This window comes from Nannospalax galili, unplaced genomic scaffold (assembly GCF_000622305.1).
Source record: "Nannospalax galili isolate Female #2095 unplaced genomic scaffold, S.galili_v1.0 scaffold72, whole genome shotgun sequence".
In the NCBI taxonomy this organism is placed as follows: Eukaryota; Metazoa; Chordata; class Mammalia; order Rodentia; family Spalacidae; genus Nannospalax; species Nannospalax galili.
In genome coordinates, this window is record NW_008336933.1 from 3,250,344 (window position 1) to 3,276,996 (window position 26,653).

A 26,653-nucleotide genomic window follows, 5' to 3' on the forward strand; every position below is an offset into this window, starting at 1 on the left:
GAAAACTCAAAAGAAGAAATAAAAATGGCTAAGAAACACCTTAAAAAGTGTTCAACATCATTAGTAATTAAGGAAATATAAATTAAAATCTCTTTAAGATTTCATTTTACCCCGGTCAGATGGCTAAGTCAGATTGGCTAAGATCAAGAGAACAAATGATACCAAATGCTGGGGTGAATGTGGGGAAAGGGCAACGTTCATTCCTTGCTATTAGCATTGCAAATTCATGCAAAAACTATAGAAAGCAGTGTGGCAAACTCTTAAAAAAACTAAAAATGAACCTACCATATGGCCTGTTATACCACTCATTGCCATAAACCCAAAGGACTGATTCTACTTCAGAGATACTTGTACAACCTGTTTGTTGCTGCTCTTTTCACAATAGCTAAGAAATGGAAGCAACCTAAGTGTCTCTCAACTGATGAGTGGATAATGAAAATGTGGTACATTTCTGGTACACAATGGCATTCTACTCAATGGTAAAGAACAATGAAATCATGAAACTTGAAGGTAAATGGATGGAACTAGAAACTGTTATACCAAGTGAAGCAACACTGTCTCAGAAAAGCAAATAATACATGTTCTCCCTCATTTGTGGATCCTAGCACCAAATCCTGTATGTGAATACATTTCCTGACATAACTTTAGGAGCCAGAAAAATGGAAAGGAGGGGCTGGAGAGATGGCTCAGTGGTTGAGACCACTGGCTGCTGTTGCAGAGGACTGGGGTTCAATTCCCAGCACCCACATGGCAGCTAAACAATACTATCCATAACTCCAGTTCCAGAGGATCTGATACCCTCTTCTGACCTCCGTGGGCATTGCACAACACAGGTGCACTTACATATATGCAGGCAATATGCTCATACACATAAAAAATATAATAATAAAATATTTTTTAAAAAAGAAAATGGAAAGGAACCAGGGAGGTAAAGGGAAAGAAGGAGCCTGAGAGAGAACAGGAGACAGATGTCACCAAGGGGGAAATGCATAAAAGGGGGTATTTAAATGGGCGGTGGGGAGGGAGAGTTATACAAGGAACTATGGGGTAAAGGAGAAGAAAGAGCTCAAGAGAGAGGAAGACCATAGGAGACAGGTATTATCAAGGGGGGATTGGGGGTACTTTAACTGGGGAGGGAGGAGGGAGTTAAGGAGAGAGGAGAGATTAAATTATTTCTAGCTGGTATAAAAAACTAGAGGGAAATGTATTAGTTCAAAAACCTACTGAAAAAAAGAAAAAAAAAAACTACTTAAAAATTACACATAACAGTATTTCTACGTGAGTCCATGTGTGTAGCTGAAGGCTATATAACAAGAAACAGTGCCAGACAGGAGGAACCTCCCTTCCAGTTGTTGGCCAGGATGGTCCAAGAGACTCCCAAAATTACATAGGTTATTGCCACAGTCCTTGATTAGCCTCCCAGACTTCTAGGTGAGACCCTATCGTTGAAGTCAAGACATATTTCGAACACAGGACTTGGAGCAGTGGAGCTGGAACTGACCTGGAGCTGGAACTAACCTCCCTGAAGACTACCTCTCATAGTTTTGGAGAACACTATGCAAGCTGCTAAGGGAGAAAATCAATTGATGGTCCAATCCAGCTTTAAGCCCTAATAACCACAACAATGACCAGCATAGCAAACTCTATTGGGGCAGTAGTGGCACTTTTATCTTGAGGGTAATTGATAGCTACCTAACTGAACCTAAAGCCCACCCAATTGAGCGAACTCATGTGTGGTACTGTAAACATAGTCAAATTCACATGACTGGAGAGGTCATAGATCTTAGAGAAAACTCCAAGGCTGCCACAGCCCTTGACAAATGTAATTTCTTACTATGTGCTAAATATGGATCCTTATATTTGCAGACAAGTATGTTATTCACCACTCATCAAAGAAGCTTCTTTTGCAACAGACCCAGAGATTGTCTGTGAAATGCCCAACACTAAGTGACACATCTACAATTTAATCTCTACACCTAAGACTCATGGAACAGAGTAAAACGTGGGGGGTTGGGGAGAATATTAATGCATCTCTCAACTCTTATCAATGAAGCTCCCTCATGCCACAGAGGGCAATGAACCCAGGCCTCAGGGACCATTGTAGAAGAAGGGGCAGAAAGACTGTAAGAGCCAGGGGAGGAGGTGCATGACCATATGGAAATAGAGTCTTACAGACTCCTGGGACCTTGCTCAAATGAACTTACAGCAATGGCGACAGCATGCACAAGACCCATGAAACTCAAGCAGACAAAAACCCAGCATAGAACTGGGATAATGAGCAACAGGCCCCAATATTAGCTGAAGAACTATTGGACAGGTGATTACTACTGGGTGAGGAAGAGCTGATCTTCTTTAAGGGAGTGACTAGATAGGCTGACTAGACCCCAGTGCATGAACTTGTACCGAGGGACGTCAGAGGACACTAACTTGACTTCATAGACCTTAACATAAATGACAGAATGTACGAAATCCAGTGGAAGGGATGTGGGAGGTGCCAATGGAAGTGGGTATAAAGATGATTAAGATGTTGTGTATGAAATACACAAAAATTCAGTAGAAAAAATAAAATACAAAATCTGAAAAAAAGGAAAGATTAGTGCAGAGCCACCATTCTAGATCTCCATTGAGAGATGAATGGAGAAAGAAACTACATATATACAGTAGAAGCTGTATTCATCTGTAAAAGAGAATGAAATTATGTCACTTTGGGGAAAATGAGTGAATTTGGAGAGCATCATGTTAAATGAAGCAGGCCAGAATCAGGAGACCAGTGATGGGTGGGGAGGACATTATAGGGGCTTACTAGGTACCTTTGCTATTGTAAATCTTTTTCTTGATTAAAAATATTCTTGCCTACAGAGGGAGGAAGATTGATACTACAAACACTTTCAAATTGATGACAAGAAGGAAAAAAAATTCACTACTGAAGGATAATCAATGTGTGCTAGGCCTGAAGGTCTCAACCATGCTTCTTTCTGAATGTCTCAGAGAGAACTTAATCCTTGATGATCCATTTTCAGTCCTACCTCAGGCTACATGGGCGTTTCCTCTGCATTTGTAACTAGAAATGTGTTGTGTTCAGAGTGCCTGAGACAGACCACATGTCATACTTTTCCCTTGTTGGAAGCATGGGACCAAACAGTAGAGTCCTGTCCATCTACCTGGGAAGCTTCACCCAAGTCAGCCCTTTCCATACTGCTTTCTGTCTTCACACAGGTATCGTGCTCCTGAAGTTTTACTGAGGTCTTCAGTGTACAGTTCTCCCATTGATGTGTGGGCCGTGGGGAGTATAATGGCTGAGCTGTACACATTAAGACCGCTTTTCCCAGGGACAAGTGAAGTTGATGAAATCTTTAAAATCTGCCAAGTTTTAGGGACTCCTAAGAAAGTAAGTACTCTAGTCTAAGTTGCCATGACCTTTACTTCACTTGCAATTTTGTCTTATAACTTATGATAATTTCCAACTTTAGCCTAGGTGTCTGGTGTTTTCAGTTTTAAATAGCTTTATAATTTAATTGCTTTATTATGAACTTGATTTTGTTTATTAAAGAGGAATAAGGATTGTAACAATCCAGAGTTCCGTAGAATGAAGGGATAAAAATGTACTTGCCTCTCCTTAAGAGCTTAAGCGTCTGTCTAGAGTGTTGCTTTGGGCTGATGCCCATGACTCCCAAGATAGCTTTGCTGAGACTGCTGCTTGCTGTGTGAATGCCCACTGCCATCTGTTCATTGACCCTCGGACCCTGGACCTTATTGTCTCTCAGCCCTTTCCCGTTTTCCCTTGATATATATATTTGCTATGCTATTTGGTTTCCTGAAATCTGAGTACATTTAATAACACCTTCAAGATAGACCCTACATTCTAAGATGTAAATAATAAGTATAACCGTATAATTACATTAAATTAAATCAGCATTGGACTTACAGTTGACAAGTAAATGTAGATATCAAAATGTAACATAATTATCACTTATCAGCTACAAATATTTTTCACATTGGTCTTGCTGTACAGTATATGAGAAGGACCTTGGTAGGATTCAGCCTCTTTGTAAAGCACCTGTTTTTATTTATTCATAGTTACCAAGTTGTCATCAAGGTAAAACCAAAAAGAGTTTGATATTTTGAAATTCATAAATGCGCTTTCTTGTCCCCTACCTGACTCTCAGTTCAAGGTTCTTTTCTATATGTCAAGCCTGATATTTTATTTCACGTTTCATTGTATGACTCAACATTAAAGTTTTCCCACTTGAATGAGTTCTAGATCATTACTGTGTTTTTATATTTTATTGACCACTAAAATAAAATTTCTTTTTGCTTCCCCTGCCCACACTTACCTTTAAACAGAATGACTGGCCGGAAGGATACCAACTTGCATCCTCCATGAACTTCCACTTCCCCCAGTGTGTTCCTATAAACTTAAAAACTCTTATTCCCAATGCCAGTAATGAGGCTATTCAACTTATGACAGAAATGTTGAGCTGGGATCCAAAGAAAAGGCCAACTGCAAGCCAGGTGAGAGGGCAATCTCATGTATAGCTTTAAATTTTTTGAGGTTTGGCCATTTCGGAGATGTTTTATCTACAAAGACAAGTCTGTTCTCAACCAAGCTTTTACCAAGATAATTAAGCTCCCAAACCTCAAGACATCCATTGCATACAATGGATCAATGTCTAGGCATATAAGATCTTTGCAAGAACTGCAAAAGTAGCCACTGTAATGATTACATCTTGTGGCCCCAACGAGACTAAAAGGAATCAGTCTCTAATGATAATTCCAAATGTGAGAGATTCCTTAGGAAGACACTTGTCCTTGATGGCATACAGAGGACTTCTCTGGGCTCTCTGGTTGAGGGGTGGGATTCTTTTTAATTTAATTTTTAATATTTTTATTGTGTTTGTGTGTGCATGCACACACATGTACGTGCGCATGCACATGAGTGCAGGTGCCTGCAGAAGTAAAAAAAAAAAAAAAAAAAAAAAAAGGTGGCAGAGTCCCTGGAGCTAGAGTTCCAAGTGACTGTGAACCTCTGATTATGGATGCTGGGAACCAAACTCGGGTCCTCTGCAAGAGCAGCATGTACTCTTAACTTTTTAATTTGCTGAGCCCCTAAGTCATTTCTGCAGCCTCAGGGAAGAGATTTTTGTTCACTGTGTGTATCAATAAATTGTCCCTCTGTGGGACAGAGTCCAACCTCTGGCTCCACAAGAGCACAGCATTGTGATACCCACTCTTTGTTCCTTCCTGACTCCAGGTCTTTAAAATACCATCCCTTTATCTACCAAAGTCTTAACTAGACCAGTGACAGTCCTGTAGTGTTCTTCTCATTCATGTGAAAATCGCCTCCCCACCCCCGCTTTTTTTTTTTTTTAATTTAGCTTACAGAAGTGTTTCCCAAAGGTCATCTATGAAAACAAACAGGAAAGATTGATAGTTGAGACATGTTTGAACATGAACAACTAACTAGAGAGCAGAGGTAGGGTAGACAGTTGCCTTATCAGATGGCAAAATGCCCTGTGAGATGATAGCCAGACAGTGTGAGCACTGGCAGGAAGAGAACTCAGTCCCACAGGAGGAGGAGCTCCTGCATAAACGGTGTCAAAATTAAACCCCTGAAAGCTAACCAGAAGCATGTGTAAATATTTGATCTTATGGCACAAAAAACATGGAGAGAAAAGTAATAGAAGAAATCATAGAGAAAACTCAGAAGATTGAGGGATTGCTGATTAGAATGTTGTGTGTAAAAGAGAGCAAAGGAGAGAGAAGAAAGGGGAGGGGGAGAGAAAGAAGGGGGAGAGAGAGGAGGGCAGAGAGAGGAAGGGGGAAAGTTGGGGGAGGAGGGAGAAAGGAAGGAAGAGAAAACATTTGTTTATGTACATTTTCACTAGAGAGAAATTCTCAATGTAGTCACACTGCAACATTACAACTTATCAACTTTTTAAAAAATATGAAACCAAAGCCAGGAAATACGCATATGTGGATTTAGCTGAGCCCTGTTAGGGAGCTGGGAGGTTGACTGTCCTGGGAAGGTGCCTGGCCTTGGGGCACCCAGCATTGCCCAGTCTGGTATTTCCTGCAGGGGTCCTTCTTCCTTGGCCCCCATTACTGTAGAGTTCCTGACTACCATGTATGAAGCCACAGGCTCAGTGTCCAGAACCCCTGGCAAAAACATCATTTTAATGGTGAGTGGTATGTCCCAAACCGAGATGCACTCAATTAATTAGGAAACATTTGGATTAGCCCAGTGTTGATGTAGTGTATTTTCTTGCTTTTACAGGCACTGAAGCACCCATATTTTCAAGTTGGTCAGGTATTAGGCCCTTCCTCACACCATCTAGACTCAAAACAGACTTTAAATAGACAGCTGCAACCATTGGAACCAAAGCCATCTTTAGCTGAACCAGATCCTAAGCCTTTGCCAGACATACTGGATCAGCCTGTTGGACAGCTCCAGCTGAACCAAGGCCACCAACCACTGCAGACCATTCATCCGCCACAGAACATGATGGTGCAGCCACCTCCAAAGCAGCAGGGTCACCAGAAACCGCCACACACAGTGCTTCCAAGTATCATCAAAAATGCGCAAACGGTAAGCAGAAGACCTGAGAGGTGACTCAAGCCAAGTTTAGTGTTGGGGAGCTAGGCAAGAAATGAGGTAACATTCTAGGATGTGGAAAAGAAACTTCCAAAGTGAGTTAAGCTGTAGGTTTCCTTTATGAAAGAATTGTATACTCAAGAGAAGAGTACCAATCCTAAATCTTTCTTTTTTCTTTTCTTTCTTTTTTTTTTTGGTCTTTTTGAGACAGGGTCTCCCTGTAGCCCCAGCTGTCCTAGAACTATGTAGACCAGGCTGGCCTTGAACTCACAGAGATCCACCTGCCTCTGCCTCCCGAGTGCTGGGATTAAAGGTGTGAGCCACCACGAAGAGCTTATGTCTTTATTTCTTATGGTGAGGTATTTGAAATTTAGTTCCTAAGTTCTTTTGAGACAGACTTGTAATACATAATTCTAACTATTTTTGACCATTAATCAACATGAACAGATTGGGGGGCTTTTTATCTCTTTATTTTTTTTGGTCTTTTTGAGACAGGGTTTCCCTGTAGCCCCAGCTGTCCTGGAACTTACTATGTAGACCAGGCTGGCCATAAACTCACAGAGATCCACCTGCCTCTGCCTCCCCAGTGCTGGAATTAAAGGCGTGCACCACAGCCAGCTGATTGATTGGGGGCTTTATAAAGCATAAGACTTTCTCTTTCCACACTTCTGTTCAGTTCTGGAAACTCATCAGGTGTCGTGATTTTGGCTGTTCTTTCAAGTGTATACTTCCAAATGTGTTTACGTGGCACTGTAAGATGGAAAGAGGTTTTTTTATTTTTTGAGGCAGGGTCTCATCTAGCCCTGGCTGTTCTGGAACTTGCTATGAAGAACCAGGCTAGCCTGGTACTCAAAGGTATCCTCCTGCCTTCACCTCCCAAGTGCTGGGATTAGAGGCATGAGCTGCCACTACCACAGGCAATGAAAAGAGATCTTCTAAAACATTGTATTTAATTCCTGGTCCATCCTGCCATGCCCACCACCTTAATGTGAGTTTCCCTGTCTCCCGATATACTATTGATTTCTGTTTCTTATATTTTTTATTCTTGCTTTTTTTTCCCCTGGAATGCAAGCTCAGTGACATCAGAAATGTCTGTTTTGCTTATCAGTACAACTCCAGAATCTAGAAAGTGCTTACCTAGTAATAGATTTTTTTTTTTTTGGTCTTTTGGAGACAGGGTCTCCCTGTAGCCCCAGCTGTCCTGGAACTCACTATGTAGATCAGGCTGGCCTTGAACTCACAGAGATCCGCCTGCCTCTGCCTCCCGAGTTCTGGGATCAAAGGCATGCACCACCACACCCAGCCTTAAGTAGTAGCTTTTTAATAAATATTTGCAGGATGAATAAATACTTTCCTTCGGGGTTCCAAAGAGTCTGTTTCCAGTTCTGAATACTAGAAAATATGGTTTTCTGTAGCATAGGATAGAAGTGCAGTCACCCTTCTAGAAAGGCAGCCTGGCAGGGGTTTAGAACAGCCTTGGTATCATCTTCATGTCTTCTTGGTGAAACATCCCCATTTCCTCACATCTGCAACTGGCATCTTTCTCTGACAAACCTATAAGCCCCCTCTTCAGTCTGCTCACTGCTCAGAAGGAGGCTGCCTGGACTAGAGGCAAACAGTACAAACCAGGGAATATGAAAGGCTGAATCACCTCTGACCTTCCAGAAATGAAGGTCCACTCCTGCTCCTCAGGATGACCTTATCCCTTCCCTGTTTGGAAGGCCATCAAGTTCGTAAAAGCTGTGCACTGTGCTTGGCCCCTGGGTGCATTCACAAAATTACAGTACCTAATAACCTAACCCTAAATTTTTCTATAGCTTACACATTCCAGATGGGTGATGGAATATTCTATCAATGAAAATGTCTGAATCTGTTTGCTAATAAGTATCTCTGCAGATCACCATTTCTGTACTTCAACCTGTATATTTGATCCCCAGGGTTCAAAGAGTTCCAAGAACTCACTTTACTTCCCAAACTTCTACTTATTCTTGAATGCTGACTTTCTGTCCTTAGGTTAAGAACCCTGACACCTGTGCATTTGTCAGTTTCTTCTCCTGTGTCTTCATGATAAACAGAAAAACAGGATGTTCTTGGGCAGCAGCTAGAACCTTCTAGATTGGTATCAATCCATTAATCACTGTCAAATTATTGAATTATGTATTGGTTCATTTTCATTGTCCTTGGATTATTTAATTGATGAGGACATCATGAAAAATCATGACCCCACTTTGACTGGCTCTCATGTATATATGCCTCATATGGCATCTGATGGAGTCCTGGATCTTCATGAAAAATGGAGGCTTACGTGATCCACCAGTTTCTTTTTTCTTAAAGCTTACAATTGATTTTAGAATCTTTTCCTTCATCCAGCACCAAACATATTGATAAGGATTGCAAAGTTTACTTTCAATTTTATGAGAATTCCTTAATTGTAGCCTGTTCTGGTCTTCCCAGACATGCAGACCACTCTGCATATTACTGACATGACTCAGCAGTGGTCAGCATTCAATTTCACCCCCAAACTTATGCATTTCAGGAGGGCAAAACTCAGCTATGTGTAACCTTTTACTAAGTCTACACATCTAAAGCTTCAGATTTCTTAATTCTCTTTGGTTTGGAGGGTCTTCTTTCTGACAAAGTAAACAACAGAGCAGGGTTGGTAGGTGTCATTCCCGCCTCCACCCACCGCCATGCCATCAGCCATGTGCAGATGTAAACTGTTCTTCCAGCACCATCCTTCCTACAGTGTGGCTGGCCTTCCTTCCAAGCTCCATCACTCATTTGGAGCCGCCCTTGCACTTTTCAGTTCACGTGCCCCAAGCCAGGAAACCAGCTCACTGTTTGCCCTAAGCCAGAGCTTCTTCCTTGTTCCTTATGCGTGTGAATGATGACACTATTTGTCCTAGTTTGTCTCTTCATTGATGTGACAAAATACTCTGACCACTACCAACTTGGGAAGAAAGGGTTTATTTGTCTTAAAACCCCCCGGGTCACAGTTCATCAGAGAGCCCAAGGTAGGAACTCAGGGCAGGAACCTGGAGGCAGGAGCTGGAGCACAAGCCATGGATGATGTGACAAAATACTCTGACCACTACCAACTTGGGAAGAAAGGGTTTATTTGTCTTAAAACCCCCCGGGTCACAGTTCATCAGAGAGCCCAAGGTAGGAACTCAGGGCAGGAACCTGGAGGCAGGAGCTGGAGCACAAGCCATGGAGGAACGCTGCTTACTGGCTTGCTCTCTGGGCCCCTGGTCAGCCTGCTTTCTTATGCACAGACCCACCTTCCCAGGGGTGGCACCACCCACAGTGGGCTGGGTCTTCCCACATCACACAACAATCAAGAAGGTGCCCCATGAACATGGCCACAGGACAGTCCAATGAAGGCAATTCCCCAGTTGAGGCTCCCTCAACCCAGGTGAGTCAAGTTGACACTAAAGCTATCCAGCACACTATTCTAACGTAATCAGACTTACTTTTTAAGTTTATTACATTTTTCTATTATGGGGGAGGACTTGCATGGAAGCCAGAGGTCAGCCTACAAGAATCAGTTCTCTACCACTATTTGGTCCCTGGGATCAAATTCAAGTCATCAGGCTTGGCATCAAGTTCCTTTACCCACTGAGCCATCTTGCCAGCACCAGACTTAAAATTTTCAAGTCATTGCTGCCCTCTTCTCCTCTCTGTCCACTGGAGTTGTATTTAGAGAGTGATGACAACATTGACTTAAAAAACAGGAGATATTTTCCTCATATAACAAGAAGTCTGTGGTTGACAACCCATAGAACTCTGGAATCTTCCCAAAGAATAAAACTGCTTCTGCCTTCTGGCTCTGCCTCTTCAGGGGTGGCTTTACCAGGGTGCCTCTGTCTTCCAGCGCCACCCAGCAGCAGGTGATTTTCATGCCTTGGCCAGATGATGCCAGGTGCTCTTTCAAGTGTGTCACCTGCATTCTAGAGAGGGAAGTACGAAAGACATTGGGCCATGCCAACTTTAGTGTCCTCCTCCATAAGGCTGTCCCCACTTAAGGAGGCTCACAGCCAAGCCTCAGGATGGTAAGGCTCACAGCCAAGTCTCTGTTTTCTGGATTCTTATATCTGTATCTTATATCTACTAACCCAGAACTTCAGTACCTTGTGATGGTTAGTTTTAATTATCAACTTGGTACAATCTAGAATCACTTGGGAAGAGATCCTCAATGAGGGGCAGTCTAAATAGGTTGGTCTATAGGCATATCTGTAGGGAATTACCATCATTGTGGTAATTGTTGTGGGAAGACCCGGCCCAAAGTGGGGTGGGGAGCACCATTCCCTGGGCTTGGGACCTGGACTGTAAAAGAAGAGAAAGTGAGCTGAGCACAGGCAGGCAGACATTCTCTCTGCTCTAGACTGTGGATGTGACCAGCTGCTTCAGATTCCTGCCCTGACCTCCTCACAGTGATGTACTGAAATTGTGAGCCAAATAAACCCCTTCTCTTCAAGCTGCTTTCCTCGGGGTATTTTATCACTTCAAGGACACTAATACATGCCTCTCAGTTCAAGTTCACAGGCATCTTTCTTCCCTCTGAACACCTATCATATCGTTGGCACAGTCTGTCTATTCTTGTTAATCATTTAAATGAGAGTATAGGGCTGCAGGGATAGCCCAGTCATTAAAGGCTAAGGCTAACAACCAAAACATTAAATGAGGGTATAGATCATTCCCTGAAGCAAGCTCAAGCATCACATAACATTTCAGTCAATAGTGTGTCACGTACTTGATGATGCTGAGAAATTGTGATCATCCAGCATGTGTTGGTATGTTAAGCTGTTACTCCAAAAGAATCACAAAGTTTAAATTGTTTAAAGTTTATAAAGTAAGTAGTTACAGTAATCTAAGAAAGAAAGAAGCACATGTTTTATGTAGTATAGCTTGGACTGAGCTGTAACTCAGAGATAGAGTACTGTGCTGGATAGCTTTAGTGTCAACTTGACACACCTGGGTTGAGGGAGCCTCAATTGGGGAATTTCCTGTATTGGACTGGCCTGTGGCCATGTCTGAGGGGCATCTTCTTGATGAGTGATGTGGGAGAGCCCAGCCCACTGTGGGTGGTACCACTCCTGGGCAGGTGGGCCTGTGTTGCAGAAGCAAGCAGGCTGAGTAGGGGACACGGGAGCAAGCCAGTAAGCGTTCCTCCATGGCCTGTGCTCCAGCTCCTGCCTCCAGGTTCCTGCCCTGAGTTCCTACCTTGGGCTCCTGGATGAACTGTGACCCAGGATATGTAAGCTAAATAAACCCTTTCCTCCAAAGTTGGAAGTGGTCAGAGTGTTTTGTCGCAGCAATGAAGAAACAAACTGTGACAAGTACTTAACCAGCCTGCATTACAAACAAATAAGAAACAAGCTGGGCGTGGTGGTCTTTACTTATAATCCCAGGATGTGGTAGACTGAGGGACTGAGGCAGGAGGATCAAAAGTTGTGTTTCAAAATAAAATGAAAGCAGAAGCCAAGAATATATAGACAGTGTACCCTTCCTGCCCAGTATTTGTAAGCTCTGCTGAGGGCACAGTAGTGCCCTAGCTTCATACTCAGCACTCACTAAACTGCTCACCCAGAACATCTCCTAGTACTGCAACAACCCTTTGTGGTAAGTTCCCTAAGTAGGTGCACCACTGTTTTTTAATTTTCTAGACTATATTTTTAGTGTTCTTTTTGTGTTCCTTCTTTTTCCCAAAGTCAGGACCAGCTGGATTGAACCTAGGGCCTTGTACATGGGCTCTACCACTGACCTGGCACAGGCATCCCAGTCTCTTCACTGCACCTTGTCTATGTTTAGATATAGTTAGATGCACAAGTACTAACCATCCCACTGCCGGTGTTCAGTCCAATCACGTGTGGAACAGGTCTGTTGCATATGAGCAAAAATCTCTACCCTACAACCTAGTTATTAGTAGACTAGAGCATCTGGATCTGTTTAAGGACATTCTGTGATGTCCACACAACGATGACCATCACCTACAGATACATTTCACAGAACGCATCCTGTCTGTTAAGTGACACCTGGTTGAGAATGGGGACACTTACTGTCTGATATAATTGCTTCTGCAATTATTAAAAATTGAAGATTGTGGTGACTAATTTTTCCCCATAGAAGCCAGTTGGCATACTGGGTCAAAAAGGAGCTAGGAGACGATGGGGTCAGACCATCTTCAAGTCTGGAGACAGCTATGAAGACTTTGAAGATTGTGATTTCGGGGCTTCCCATTCCAAGAAGCCAAGCATGGGTGCTTTCAAGGAAAAGAAGAAGAAGGAGTCTTCATTCCGGTAAGATTTCACATTCCTCAGAAAAATGTATTTTACCATGCATCAATTTTACTCTTTAAAAATAATGAATTTAGACCTTGAAAAGACAAAGATAGCTTAATATTCTCATCTACAAAACCCCAAAATCTTTATGCATACCTCCAAAAAGGTAATAATTTTGCCTTCAAATAGTAATGGATCAGTGGTATGTGGGGTGGGGTGGGCTGGGGTGCAAAGTTCTTATGCGGCCTTTATATTGCTCTTGTATTTTGGGGTGGGGGCAGAGTCTAGACATGTTGTCCAGGCAGGTCTCAAACTCCTGGACTCTAGTAATCCTCCTGTCCTGCCTCCTGAATAGCTGGGCCTACAGGTACAGGTGCACACCACCACACCCAGCTCACTGACTCTTGTGAAGTATCATTATTCCTGCCTGAAGTTCACACTTCTGGGTGTAGGAGTCAGAGTACCACATACAAAGTTAGTGGTTTCCTCTCATGGTGTTAAGATTTAATTATTAGATTGCTTCCTGTTAAAATGTTTTAAATCATTTTCGGAACCTTTTCTGGAAGTTTAATATCTAGCAGTCCCTTTTCTTTTTGAGTTGGGTCATCATTAGTGCATTATTCAGCTCCGCTTGGGATGACCTAAATTTTGTTGAATGTACTTTTTTGTGGGAACATACTTTTAGTTTTTGGAATTCTTGGAACAGAAGAGGAATAAGAAAGACAGCCAAATCACAAGTCAGGGAAGCTAGCAGCTTTGGCATTGCCTGGTGCAGGAGTCTTTGATGGCAGAACACATCTCTGAAGATAGGTAAAGAATCTCTCAAGGGTACATGTGGATCATCCTTCATTTCTAGATCCTTACTATCATAAGTACTCTTCCCTAAGATACTTGAATTTAAGAAAAATCTCATTTAATCCCATTAGGAAGAAAGTCATAGTGATCAGCCGTTGCAGGTTTCAGATGGTACCGGGTATCATTTTTGAGATGCTAAACAAAGGGAGACACCTCAGTTCAGAAGGCTTTCCATCTTCACAAACATTTCTTTTAAGGAGAAAACCTACAGCATTAGAAATAGGGCATATTGGTGACCCACACCTGTAGTTCCAGCTACTCTAGTCTGAGGAAGAAAGATCTAAAAGTTTAAGAGCAGCCAGGATAATACAGTTGAGACCTGTTCTCAAAACAAACAACAAACAACGGGCATAGTGGTATCTAGGATTTGGGGTGGGTGGGGGGAGCGGTGAAGACAGGAGGATCTGGACTTGAAGACTAGGTACCTACATAGTGTGTTCAAGAAGCCCTGTCTTAAGCTAGGTGTGGTGGTGCACGCCTTTAGTCCCAGCATTCAGGAGACAGAGGCAGGTGGATCTCTGTGAGTTCAAGACCAGCCTGGTCTCCATAGCAGCCAGGCCAGTTACAGGGAGACCCTGTTTCAAAAAGACCAAAAAAAAAGAAGCTGTATCTTAAAATCATAATGGCATGCACACACACACACATGAGTCAGGCTTCATGTGACACAGGCTGTAATTCCAGGAGGATGAGAATCTGGGCAGTTTAGGGGCATCTGGTCTCAAAATGAAAAAGGAGCTGAGAGTGTAGCTCAGTGTAGAGTGCTTGCCTTGAACGCACAAGGCCCTGGGTTCAACTCCAGCTGTCATGAGAAAGGGACAGAATGGGTAGAACTTCTGTTAGTTAAAAAAAAAAAAAAAAAAAAAAACAGCACCAAGAATTCAGAAACAATGACCCATTCACAATAAAGCAGCCCTACCCCAGAGTGGGTAGCCAGGGCATACCCCAAACATCCGGCCTAAACGGAGGTTACTTTAGGCAGAGGTGGCTGGGCTGCTTCCCTTCCCACATGGGGGTCTTCTCACAGCATGAACCCACTACTGCAGCCGTTCCTGGGAGGGCAAAGCTGACCGCACCTCAGTGAGCTGCTGTAGAGCTGCTGTCACATGTCTATCAGAAATGAGTGCCCGCCGGTGCTGCGAGAGGCAACGGGAAGCTGTTAGAAGGACTCAGAAGAAGGCTGTAGAGGGTGAGGGGGCAGAGAGCTACTGATTTTCCTGCTCCGATTGACTTTGTGTTGACTTTCAAGGCTTCCAGAGTCTCGACCCCCAGACTCCAACCACTCAACAGGGGAAAACAGGAGTTTACATGCTGTTTCCCTAAAATCAGATACAGACTTTTCAACTGCTTCAACGGCTAAACAGTACTATTTGAAACAATCAAGATACCTTCCAGGTTAGTAGAGAAAACAGGTTTATTGCTTAATTCCAGTGTTCAGGAGGTGGAGGCTGGAGGATTAGGGATTCAAGTCCAACTTCGATTGAAAACAACAATAGAAATGTTTACTGCTAACCAGACTATAGGTAGATCAGGTTTGGGCGCCTTGAAATCACAGAAAAGAGGCCAGCAGTAAACTAAAGTGTAACACAGGACTCTGGCGGCGGCGAAAAAAGGGGGGGCAGCAGCCGCAGCAGCTGACCAGGGATTGAGCTTCCTGCCTCTGCCACTGGTGGAAGTCTGTTCTAGAGATGCACAGCGGAGAGCTGGGATGCGGCTCAGTGATAGAGCGCTTGGTAACATGCCCAGGTCCAGCTTCTATCCCAGCACCATCAGAAAAGAAAGAATAAGAGAAAGAAAAGAAAAATGGAAAACAGCACAAAATGATGGTGAATCCGCTTCCCCAAGTACTGCCCCCTCACCAAAGCTGCAACCTGGTCAGTGCTAAAGTGTGCTAAAGCAATCAAAAATCAAAATCAAAATATGGATTTTAAAAAATATGGTTTCCTAAACCATATATGTCTTTACAAGTTCAGAACACAAGGAATTTGTGTTGGTTTCTAACTGGTTTGACTTGGCAATAGGCGGTACGGGGGTGGGGGGGGACGCTAGCTGACGATGGGAAGATTTGGAGAAGACAGGGATGTGGAGGTAGAGAATCAAGGCTGAGCCTGCAATGCTTGTTAAACACTTGCGTGGATCCATCTAATTACAGGAAATGGGGAATTGAGTCTGGAGTGTGAGGAGGTCTGGACAGACATTGGCTCCAAATAGCATTTTGTCTTCTAACTCCAAGTTAAAAGAAAGATTTTTAAACTCTCAAAAGAAGTAATAGCTGGGCGTGGTGGTGCACACCTTTAATCTCAGCACTCGAGAGGCAGAGGCAGGCAGATCTCTGTGAGTTCAAGGCCAGCCTGGTCTACACAGGTAGGTCCAGGACAGCTGGAGCTAAAGGAAAACCCTGTTCCCAAAAAACAAAAAAAAAAAAAAAGTAATAAAAATATTTCTTCTCTTCCTCCTCCCCCTCCCCCTCCCCCTCCTCCTCCTCCTCCTCTTCGTGTGTGCGCGTATTGTCTGCATGCATGTAAGTGTACCCGTGTGATGCAATGCCCATAGAGGTCAGAAGAAGGCATCAGATTCCCCTGGATCTGGAGTTACAGACAGTTGTTAGCTGCCATGTAGGTGCTGGGAATCCAACTCAGGTCCTCTGCAAGAGCAGCCAGTGCTCTTAACCACTGAGCCATCCCTCCAACCCCAATAGTAAAAATATTTTTAAAGAAAGATTTTAAATTCAACTTAAAAGGGAACCAGTATGTAAAACATCAAGTATACATACAGATATATTGAGGCCGATAAGTGGAGCAAACAGTCTTTTTCTTTTTTGTGTTTTGTGGACATGGCCATTCACAGCTTTCTAAACACGGTGGGAGGACACTGGGTTCCTCTGAAGATTGGCCTTTCACATCTGTCTCCTAAAGTGTAAGCCATCATCTCCGTATCTCAGAAGTCTGTTCGGGAAGGAGGAGTAAGACAGAGGAGAGAAAATGTTGAGACTGTATTCTCAGCAAGAATGATTTGTAACATCTGTTTGTAGACCTCGTAGGCGTCAATTTCGGCTCTACAAATTTGATAGCGGCCCACTGTGTTATTAGTAAAATCACTGGGAGAGAAAAGTGAAGCTGAGGAACTAAAAGTTTCTTAATATGAAAAATTGTAATCTGCTGCACCTTCTTTTTATCCCATTCATGTTCTTGGTTAGTGTGAATTATGACATTTGCATACATGAATATCATTGTGTTTTGTTCTTACCCCTCATTACTCTTCTACACCCCCCCCACCGCTGGTCCTGTTGTCCCCAAGAGGCCTCCCTCTGCCTTTATGTACTGCATAGTCTTTATTTGTCGAAAAAGCCTATTATTGTTCCATTTGAAGTATTTCATTAGAAGCTGAATCCATAGTCTTATAAGGGAAGTTAGTTAGTCTGGTGATTCCTGTGACAGGTGACCTTTGAGGCTCAGTGGTATTCCAGGTTTGAGCTAAGGATTCAGGATCATGTTAAAGTTTATTAGAAAGAGCACAAGTTTGCTACATTTTAACCTAAATTTATCCCTAACCTCCTGTCCACAGAATGCCTATTAGTGTCTGTTTGATATGTACATTTTTTCTTCAAGTTCACCATCACATTATAACCTTTGAAATGACGGCTTTGTTCTAAGGCGTGAATCCCAAGAATGTGTCTTTCGTAGCCCGTGGGAAGGATATAAATTCATACGCTTGGCATAATCAATTATTTCCTAAGTCACTGGGACCCATGGGGGCAGAACTTGCTTTCAAGAGGAGTAATGCAGGTAACATAATATATATAAACTATAAATGTATGTTGTTTACCCTTTACAGACGTTTGCTTTTAAAAATGCCATGGGTAGCTGGGCGTGGTGGCGCACGCCTGTAGTCCCAGCACTTGGGAGGCAGAGGCAAGCGGATCTCTGTGACCAGCCTGGTCTACATAGTGAGTTCCAGGACAGCTGGGGCTACATGGAGACCCTGCTTCAAAAAGACAGAAAAAAAAAAAAAACCCATAGCTTGGGCTGGAGCGATGGCTCAGCGGTTAAGAACACTGGTTGTTCTTGCAGAAGACCTGGGTTTGAATCCCAGCACCCACATGGCAGCTAACAACTGTCCTAACTCCAGTTCCAGGGGATCCAACAGCCTCTTCTGTCCTCCGCGGGCATTGCACGACATGGGTGCATTTACCTACATGCAGGCAATACCCGCATACACATAAAATTAAAAAAAAATGCCATAGCTGCCATCCTCAAGCGGCACTGTGTAGCACCAGGGGAGGGGGAATATACAAAATTATCCAAATAATTCTTGAGCACAGATAACTTAAAGGTTGTTGGCTCCTCATCTTCCATCCAGGGTCTTTCCTAAAGGGATCTGGCTTCTCAGTGAAATGCCCCTCACTTCTCCTACTTCATAAAAGAAAAAAGAGATTTTGTGCTGGATAAGCTGGCTGGCCCCAAGTGTAAACTTGTCCAACATGCCAGTAGGAATAGTTTGATACGCTGAGGCCAGTGTTGAGATTGTTAAAATTGGGTGGTCTAGCACTCAGGAAGTTGCTGGCAAGATCCAGAGTTTGGGTCCAGCCTCAGCTAAGAGAGACCTGTCACCTCACGCCCCCTCCCCCAAAATCTTAGCTTTCAGAAAACTGAAAGAAGAGGAACAACTGAGCTGTTTGCTGACAATTAAAAATCTTTGTTACCAGATCACTATATGATTTTTAGTCTGTAAATCTAGAGTATAAAGAATAGTAACAAAAAGATTCTTGCAATATATTGCATTAACAAGGTTTCTCAGTGCTTCTGCCTCTAAAAATGAAAACCAGAACAAAAGAACAGAGTTATTACCGGACCTCATGGGCTCCAGCCACAAATATTCACTTGTTGACACATAAGCAACTTGAAAAGTCTTATCTTTCTCATTAAGAGCTGTGCTTCCAAGAATGCTTACTTTTCATGTTTAGTGATCAAAATTTGTAATATTTATCTTTTATTAATTATATGCAATGAATTCTTATAACTTAAAATTCAGGAAAAAGTATTTCTTGTGGTTACAGAAATCTATGGTTTTTTTTCAATTTACACAGCTTTTGAGTGATTAGTTTAGACTTTTAAGCCTAAAATTATATTTGGATAAAATCTAGGAGCTGAAGTATAAATAGAAATATAATTTTAGGGGGAAAAGGAAATTAATGTGAAATTTTCACCTGTGAAAAAGAATACTTGCTCATGTGCATCAATATTGATGATCATATCATCACGACGTTTGGACTACATTGGTTACATTTAAAAGAGAGTATAATGCTCTCTTTAATGTCTATAATGACCATAATCCAGAAAGTGCATCACATCCTTTGCAACTGGGAAATTTATGATGAAAATTTTGAGATATGAACTTAAAAGTATGTGATATAATGAGTCCTATAAACATGAGTAGAATTGGGTCAAACAAGTCTGATGATTGTGGTTATAGCCTGTGAGCAGTTTACTACAGCACTCTGACATGACATCTTTGGCCTTGTTGATGAGAAACCCAGCTCTTATCTCAGAGGCAGTAAAACATGGTTTCGCCTTAAGCCACATATGAGTGACCATGGCCTGGGAACATGAATTCAGGTACCCCTGGCCAACGTGTTCTGACAACATGTGGAAGTGCTTCTTATCATTTTATTAATTACAGTAGAAAACAATACACCAGGGCATTTACCAGATACATTGGTGGGGATCACAAGTAGACAGAAAAAGCTCTGCAAGAAGTCTCAGATGCTATCTGATGACATTCTTAGCTTTTGGACTGGTGGAAGTCCACGGTCTGGTAAGAATACATTTTAAAGGTTTGTTAGTCCAGAAGATGCTGGATAAGACTTGGGGGTGGGCAATGACTAAGCTTTTAAAGGGACTATAACTAGCACAAGAGAATCTGCCTCTGGATCTGTAATATTCTAAGTCTCCATAATCAGGAATCTCTACTCGGTCATTCGGCCTTGTAGAATCTTAAACACAAATGTGTTGGTCTTGGGAGCCATCTTAGAGACTTTTTACAAGGTTTTCAGACTCTCTAAGAACTCAGTTTGCCTGTTTAACAAGGATGAAATGTTAGATACCACATCTCTACAATTAACTTATTTTGTCTCAGTTATTTAAAAGTAATATTCACAGAGCTCACCAGTTATACAAATCAGCTCAGATAACTATGCCCTAGCTCTGCGTCTTGGGAATTTATAATCAGCAGCATATGAAAGCTGTGACAGCAGATGGAGACATTTCTCCTTTTAAGGATTCTTTCTGGACCTGTCCATCATCTCTAACTCACTTTTCTCTCTGCTTCCCCCTAACGCTCTCCCTGCCACGCTTCCCCCCCCCCCCCGCCCCGTCTTTTCTTAGAAGAAAGCATAATTAAACCAATTGAAAACCTATCATGCAAAGAAAGTTTTCCTGAAAAACTAGAGGACCCACAAGGTAATTTCTGGTCATCATGAATGAGTCCAGCTGGTTCTTTGACTCGCTTATCTAGTTTTCTTTCCAAGCTTTAACTCTAATCCTCTCATGAAAGGCCAAGGTGACCTGCTTTTAGATCAGGGCTGATAGAAGCAGCATTCCATGTCACCAAGAGCAGCTTCCTTCAGGAGTGGCTCTCAAAAAGCCCTGTGCTTGTCTTCTTAAATAATTATGGCAATTTCTAAACATCACAAAAATAATCCTATTGAAAATAATTTAAAGAATAATGTCTCATTTGGAGGATCAATATTCCTAGAATATATTTTTAATTCTGAAATTCTTAAGTTCAACAACCAATTTAAAAAAAAAACAAAAAAAACTTAGGTTAACAGTGATGGATTTCCTAAGGGTTTGATGTCAGCAGTTTCCACAATGCCAACTAACTCCAGCCTAAAAAGTCCATAGGAAACAGACACTTCAAATAATAAGCCAAAATAATTTAAGAAGACTTAAAAAAAAATCTGCAATAAGACAGCCTAATGCATGGCTTTTAGTGTCTCTCATGTTCCCATTTTGTTACTATTTTTTTTTTCAGCTAGTTGTTTAAGCCAGTTTCTCCATCTATGAGATGGAAGAAATAATATTTCTTTGGATATTACTACATAACTTTTCCCAGCATTCTGTCATCCAGTAGTCAAAGCATTTGCTGTGGAGATTTGAACAAGAGACACACTCTGAATCATCTACTGAATGTGATCATGACTTTGAACTTCCTTTCCAAAAGTCTTTTGAGGCTGGGGGATATAGCTCACTGGGTAGAGTGCTTGCCTAACTAACAGACATGAAGCTGTAGATTCAATGCCCAGCACTGCAGAAACTGGATGTCATGGCAAACCCTTCTAATTCTAGCACTTGGGAGGATGGAAGCAGGAGGATTTGCAGTTCAAGGTCATCCTTAGTTCTATACTCCCAGGCCAGCCTTTTGAAGTAAAGGGTGATTCACAATGAGTACTAGAGGTGAGAGGAGAGGCTGCTGTATGCCACTATACTAACATAAACACATCATGGTTAAAAGTTGTGCAGACATAGCATATACTCACTCTCTGACATCCTCTAGGGTCAGATGAGTAATGTTGCTCTTAGACCTTTGTTGCTTTAAGAGCAAGCATTCAAGGGTTCAGTCCCAGGAAAGACAAAGAACCCTATGGAAAATGCTTCATTTAACTGCTGGCTGTCCAAGTCTTTGAAACTCCCAGAGCGATCAGGGCCCTGTCCACTCTGGCTAACAAGTCTGCCTCATTCCTCAAACGCCGAAGCATACTTGTGCTCTGGTTTGTCTCCCAGCTCACTCTGGTTTGCTGAAGCCTGTCACATGTCACCTGCTGTGTCCTGCAGACCATGTCCCAGGGCCGTGCTGAGCATGCCAGGCCCCTCTGCCTCTTACCGTACCTTTCCTGCACGTCCATGCCCTCCTTTTCCACCATCTGCCTCTCTCCTCACAAAGCCCCGTTCCTTCCTTTTTCTTAATGTGGTTACTCCTTTGGGTCTATTCTGGGACCCTGCTTGTTTCTCAGTCCCTCTGCACTGGCTCCTCCAAACCACAGCTGCAGGACCAGCAGATCCTGAGCATTGCTCATCTCTAAGCCAGCTTCCTCACCTTGACCTGAATACCCTCTGCACCTGTGTTTCCCCCAAGCCTATTCTCCTGCCCCCCCCAACCCTGCTGTCTAAAGCATCCCATCCAGTCACCTAAACCACATGGAGGTTAATCTCCCTCTTCCTACAGCCCCATACTATAAACCACCCAGTTCCCTGCTCTGTCCCTGTAGGACTGGCCTCCTGCCTTTAGATTCTCCTTCAACCCATCCTGTGCTGCCTTCAGATTGATCATTAGCTAAAGAGTGATGATGGTGACATTGACAATGATGATGACAGTGGTGACAGCAGCTAACATTTATTGAAGGCCAGATTCTATGCAAAGAGCATCCCTACATCTTATTCAGTACCCAAAACAAATCTTATAAGTTCACTTATCACCTCATTACAAAATGACAAAGGGCACAGAGGACACTTAAGGATGGGGCCTTCCCTGTCCCCTAGACACATTGAGAACTGGTATTGGGCTATGGAGGTGGTTTAGCAGTTAAGAGTGCTTCCTGAACCTCTGGAGGACAGGAGTTAAGTTCCTAACACCCATATAGGGCCAGCAGCTCACAACTGTTATAACTGGCTCCAGGGGATCTCTTCTGATATACGCACATTGGCAGAACACACACACACACACACAGAGCACAAATTAAATCTTTTTTAAAAAACCAATTAGTATTATCAAAATGCCTTATGCCTGGAGTTCAGATCCCACTTCAGTCCTTTACTAACTGTGGGGACTTAGACAAATCACTTATAGAACCACACAGTGTGCAACAGTTGGTGCATCTGAAAGAGTTTTTCTAGGGACTGAATGAGAGTTTCTGTGACCAGAATAGCATAGTACTTAGAACACAGTAGGCACTAATACAAAGTAAACCTACAGCACCTTTAACTGTACACCTTCTAACTGTGAAACTTTATGGTACGTCACTAGGAAATCTTGGAAACTATACTACTTACAATCAGACAGGATATATGCCTTCCTTTCTCAAAAAAGAAGTGGGGTCAGCTGGCCAGAGGATTCACTTAGCACCTCTTGGTGCAACGTCGTCAGGTAAGAACAACCTCTTGGTACAATATTTGAGATTTCTTAGTAGAGAAGAGGTTTTTCCTGTCTAAGTTTATAAAGTCCCTTTTCTTGAGTGAAGACTTTTAAGTTAGTCTCACATTATTAACACAGTATAACTGTCTTGGTCACAGTAGTTGTCTTTCAAAAATATGGTTTGCACATGTAGTGATTTGAAGTGCTTGCCTCTAATGGCTTTGTTGATGTCTGTGGGGCCCAGTACAGAGGGCTCGGTGCTCACTCTTGCCTGAGAGTAGAGACTGTCCTTCACAGATGAGGAACCCAACATCTCAGAACTATTGGAGCCAGGGCAGACACAGAGCTGGTTCACTTCCAAAGAGTCTGTCTTGTTACACAGTGAGGTACGAGAAGAGGCCGATAGCGCTTTCTGCTTGGCACTTGGCATAAAGCAAAAGCTTAATAAATATGAGCACTTGATCTATGTTTAAGCTATCCTGCAATGGTTTCTCTATGGTTCTGTTTTAGAGTAGAGGAATTCATAATGGCCCAGTTTCCTACCTGGCTTTCACTGAGAAGCAGCATGAGATGGTCCAAGGGTTGATTCCTCCACCTCCGGGGTCATGGCTAATTGGTGTTGACTTGTGCTCCAGCAGCACAAGGTATGACGGCCATGTGCAGGGGTATGCTCTTGAAGAGTGACAAGCCAGGCATAGTGTTGCACACCTGTAAGCTCTACCACCTGGGAGGCTGAGGCAGGAGGATCAAGAGCTCAAGGATCTACCTGGGCTACATACATAGTAGGCAGAGAGAGACAGGGGAGAAGAGAGAGGAACTGAAGGTACCTGAGTCTCCCAGATCTAACTATGAATGTTCTCTAAATTATTTTATATAATCTTATTGAAGCACTGAAAATGACAATTAAGGCAGACAGTCAAAAATTGGTTCAAGTTTCCTTGCTATTTAATGTCTAAATTGACCTCCCAAATAGTCTCACCATGTGTCCTAACCAGGGTCTTCTGATTTGTAATTCTTTTACAGTATACATGACGGCAACAGGAAATATAAAAAGCACAGGGAAACAGCCATTTTTTATTTCTTGCTACAGTAAACTGCTTAAATGCTACTCATTTGCCTTATCAATAAAAATAATTGGTTCATTGTTTTTCTGCTAACAAAATACACCCATGTAAGTAAGCATATCATATACAAGGGTGACTTTAGAAAGCCTCAAGTATGGTAAGCAGACTTTACCATGACTTACCAGCAATTTTTTGTTGTTGTTCTTTTTGAGACAGGGTCTCCCTGTAGCCCCAGCTGTCCTGGAACTCACTATGCAGACCAGGCTGGCCTTGAACTCACAGAGATCCGCCTGCCTCTGCCTCCCGAGTGCTAGGATTAACTTACCAGCAATTTTAATCTAAAAAAAAAAAGTTAACATAAAAGCAAAAATCATGTTTGGAAGTACTCTATTGTCTGAGTACTCTTAGAAATTGAGAGTGAACATTTTTGTAAGGCATTAAATGCTTTTATGTATTAATTATTCTGCAAGATTAGCATTCATATTCCTGTTTTCATTTTTAAAGTAAATTGCTTTCTAACTTTTCACCTCCCCGTTTACTCTGCTTATCAGATTTTCGTACAGGTGGTGATAGGAGGAAAGGTAAAAAAGCAAAGTAAACATACTCCCTCTCAAGTGGTACATGCAAACCATTAGGAAAACACTGTCTTCCAGTTTCCCACAAGAAATAAAACCAGGTCATTACAGTGTTTACTCGACTAACCCCTCTCCTTTATTGTCTCCCTCCCTGCCCTCCTTCCCCACCCTCAGGGTTTGAAAGGAAAAACCCAATTTATGTCTTCATTCCTTCCACTTTAGTCTCTGCTTGCAAACCCCCTAACAGTTCCCTAACACTTCCTCAGCCTCTGCTTTGAGAGTAGCAAGCCCGGGGGAGCAGCCTCCAGACACAGCTACCCACAGGAGCCATAGAGCTACTGTTGTTTGATTTTTCCTGGGGGGTTTGTTTTACCCCAGATAGAGAGGGCATCAGAGCAAAGAAATGATTCCATCCAAATCAAACTTGGTGAGCCAGTGAGTTTCCTGGGTTACCTTTGAAAACCCTAGGCCACCGTGGGTGACAAGTCACAAAAGCTGCATCACCCAGGTCCCCTAAACAACTTGCAGGCAGCCACTTCACCATCCTCCTCACTTCCCAGCAACTGTTCACTGCTTATACCACCTCAGGGAGGGACCATGAGTCAGTTTCCAGAGCTTCCAGAGTCTTGTAAGGTTAGTGTTTTCTCAGTCTCCTGAGCTTCCTCCCACCCAGCTCCAGGATGGAAATGTTTCAGTCCAAAGGAAACAGTTCTTAGAGCTGCCCTAACTCATTCAGAAGGCATTCCGGGATGATCCCAGGATGATCCCGGGATCTCCGTCTTACAGTGTTGTATCTCACTTAAAAGGCCAGTGCCTTTTGTTTTTCTACAAGGAGTCGAATGCCCCTCTTGAGACAAATGCAGTTTTTAAAATAAGCCACAGCAGGCATTGCAGGCCTTGGTGCCCACTGGTGGGAGTTTGCAGGCTATAGGGCACAGTCCAGCCAAAAGCACAAAGGTACTTCTAGCCCTGCTGGGAAACCAGGACACTGTTGTCAGCTCCTAGGATATTTATATAATGTGCCTGAATCCCAAAGTGCTGTTATTTCTAGAAAAGGAATCCTCTATCTCAATATTAACATCTTCTTGACCGAATCAGTTCTTCTTCTAAGAAATTTTTAAAAATATTGGGCTGAGTCCAATGAGATGGTTCAGTGGATCCCTGAGACCCACACAGTTGGAAGGAGGGAACAGACTCCTGAAAGTTGTCCTCTAACCTCCACACATACACACGGAAGGTTCCCCTCCCCATTAACACACACACACACACACACACACACACACACACACACACACACACGCACGCACGCACGCACTCTCTGATATACATACACAATAATAATAAAGTTTATTGGGCTGAGCAGCTTCCCTAAGAAGCGTCTAGAACTTGACCTGCAAACTGGCTTCTTTTTTGTTTATTCAAATCCCCTCACTTCTTACTCCCAAATTCTCACTCATTAGTTCAGAACTGTGTTTCTCTCCTGCATCACCTGAGCTTGCCCCCTCTCTCTGTCCCCTCCCAGGCTCTGTACTCCATTTGGTGGTATCTATGGTGCCATTTGGACTGGAGGCCTCCTGTGTGAGCTCACTGTCTGAGTTTTTCATAGTACAGCATTCAAAGCTGACAGGCTGTCTGTCCCTGGAAAACATGGCCCTTCTAGACCCTGCCCCACCCTTTGATAGGTAGCTTTTTCACAGTGGATTTGATAATTTTGACTTTGAGTCTGGTAAGGGCAGGATGAAGTGACATGACAGTCCACTGAGGAGACAGCACGTGTCCTCCCAGCCCCAAACACACTGTATTCATCAGGGTGCCAATCTGACCCAGGGCTTTGCTCACATAAGCTGAGGTTAGCAGCCTGTCAGGACCATAGGCTGGCATGGTTTCCTCTGTCACTCTCAGAATCACAGCGAAATGTAGGAGAAGCTAGGAAACCATGCCAGCAAACACAGCAAGGTACCAAACAGCCAGATGCACCTTGGTATTGATGCTCAGTTTACTCATATAGCATCAGTGGCTGCACAGTGTGAAAAGATAAAGACAAATGGAAAGATCAGCATCTTGCCTCAGCTATAACAGCCATGAAGCTTGGCTTAATATGACATGAGGAACTAAAAAAGACATCAAAGTTCCCTGGAAAATGATTGATGCCTTCATTTG

The 26,653-nt window shown here is 42.9% G+C and overlaps 1 protein-coding gene across 1 annotated transcript in view; it reads left to right on the forward strand.

The window, feature by feature from the left end:
* The window catches only part of Mak (male germ cell associated kinase), an 80,129-nt gene that overhangs the window by 51,958 nt on the left and 1,518 nt on the right, over nt 1–26,653 (forward strand). The window contains exons 7-14 of the mRNA XM_029562820.1: nt 3,217–3,388; nt 4,345–4,512; nt 6,275–6,586; nt 12,719–12,891; nt 14,975–15,120; nt 17,379–17,510; nt 20,109–20,183; nt 22,747–22,866. Of these exons, the coding sequence (XP_029418680.1) occupies nt 3,217–3,388; nt 4,345–4,512; nt 6,275–6,586; nt 12,719–12,891; nt 14,975–15,120; nt 17,379–17,510; nt 20,109–20,183; nt 22,747–22,866 (1,298 nt within the window). The remainder of the gene's footprint in view (nt 1–3,216; nt 3,389–4,344; nt 4,513–6,274; nt 6,587–12,718; nt 12,892–14,974; nt 15,121–17,378; nt 17,511–20,108; nt 20,184–22,746; nt 22,867–26,653) is intronic.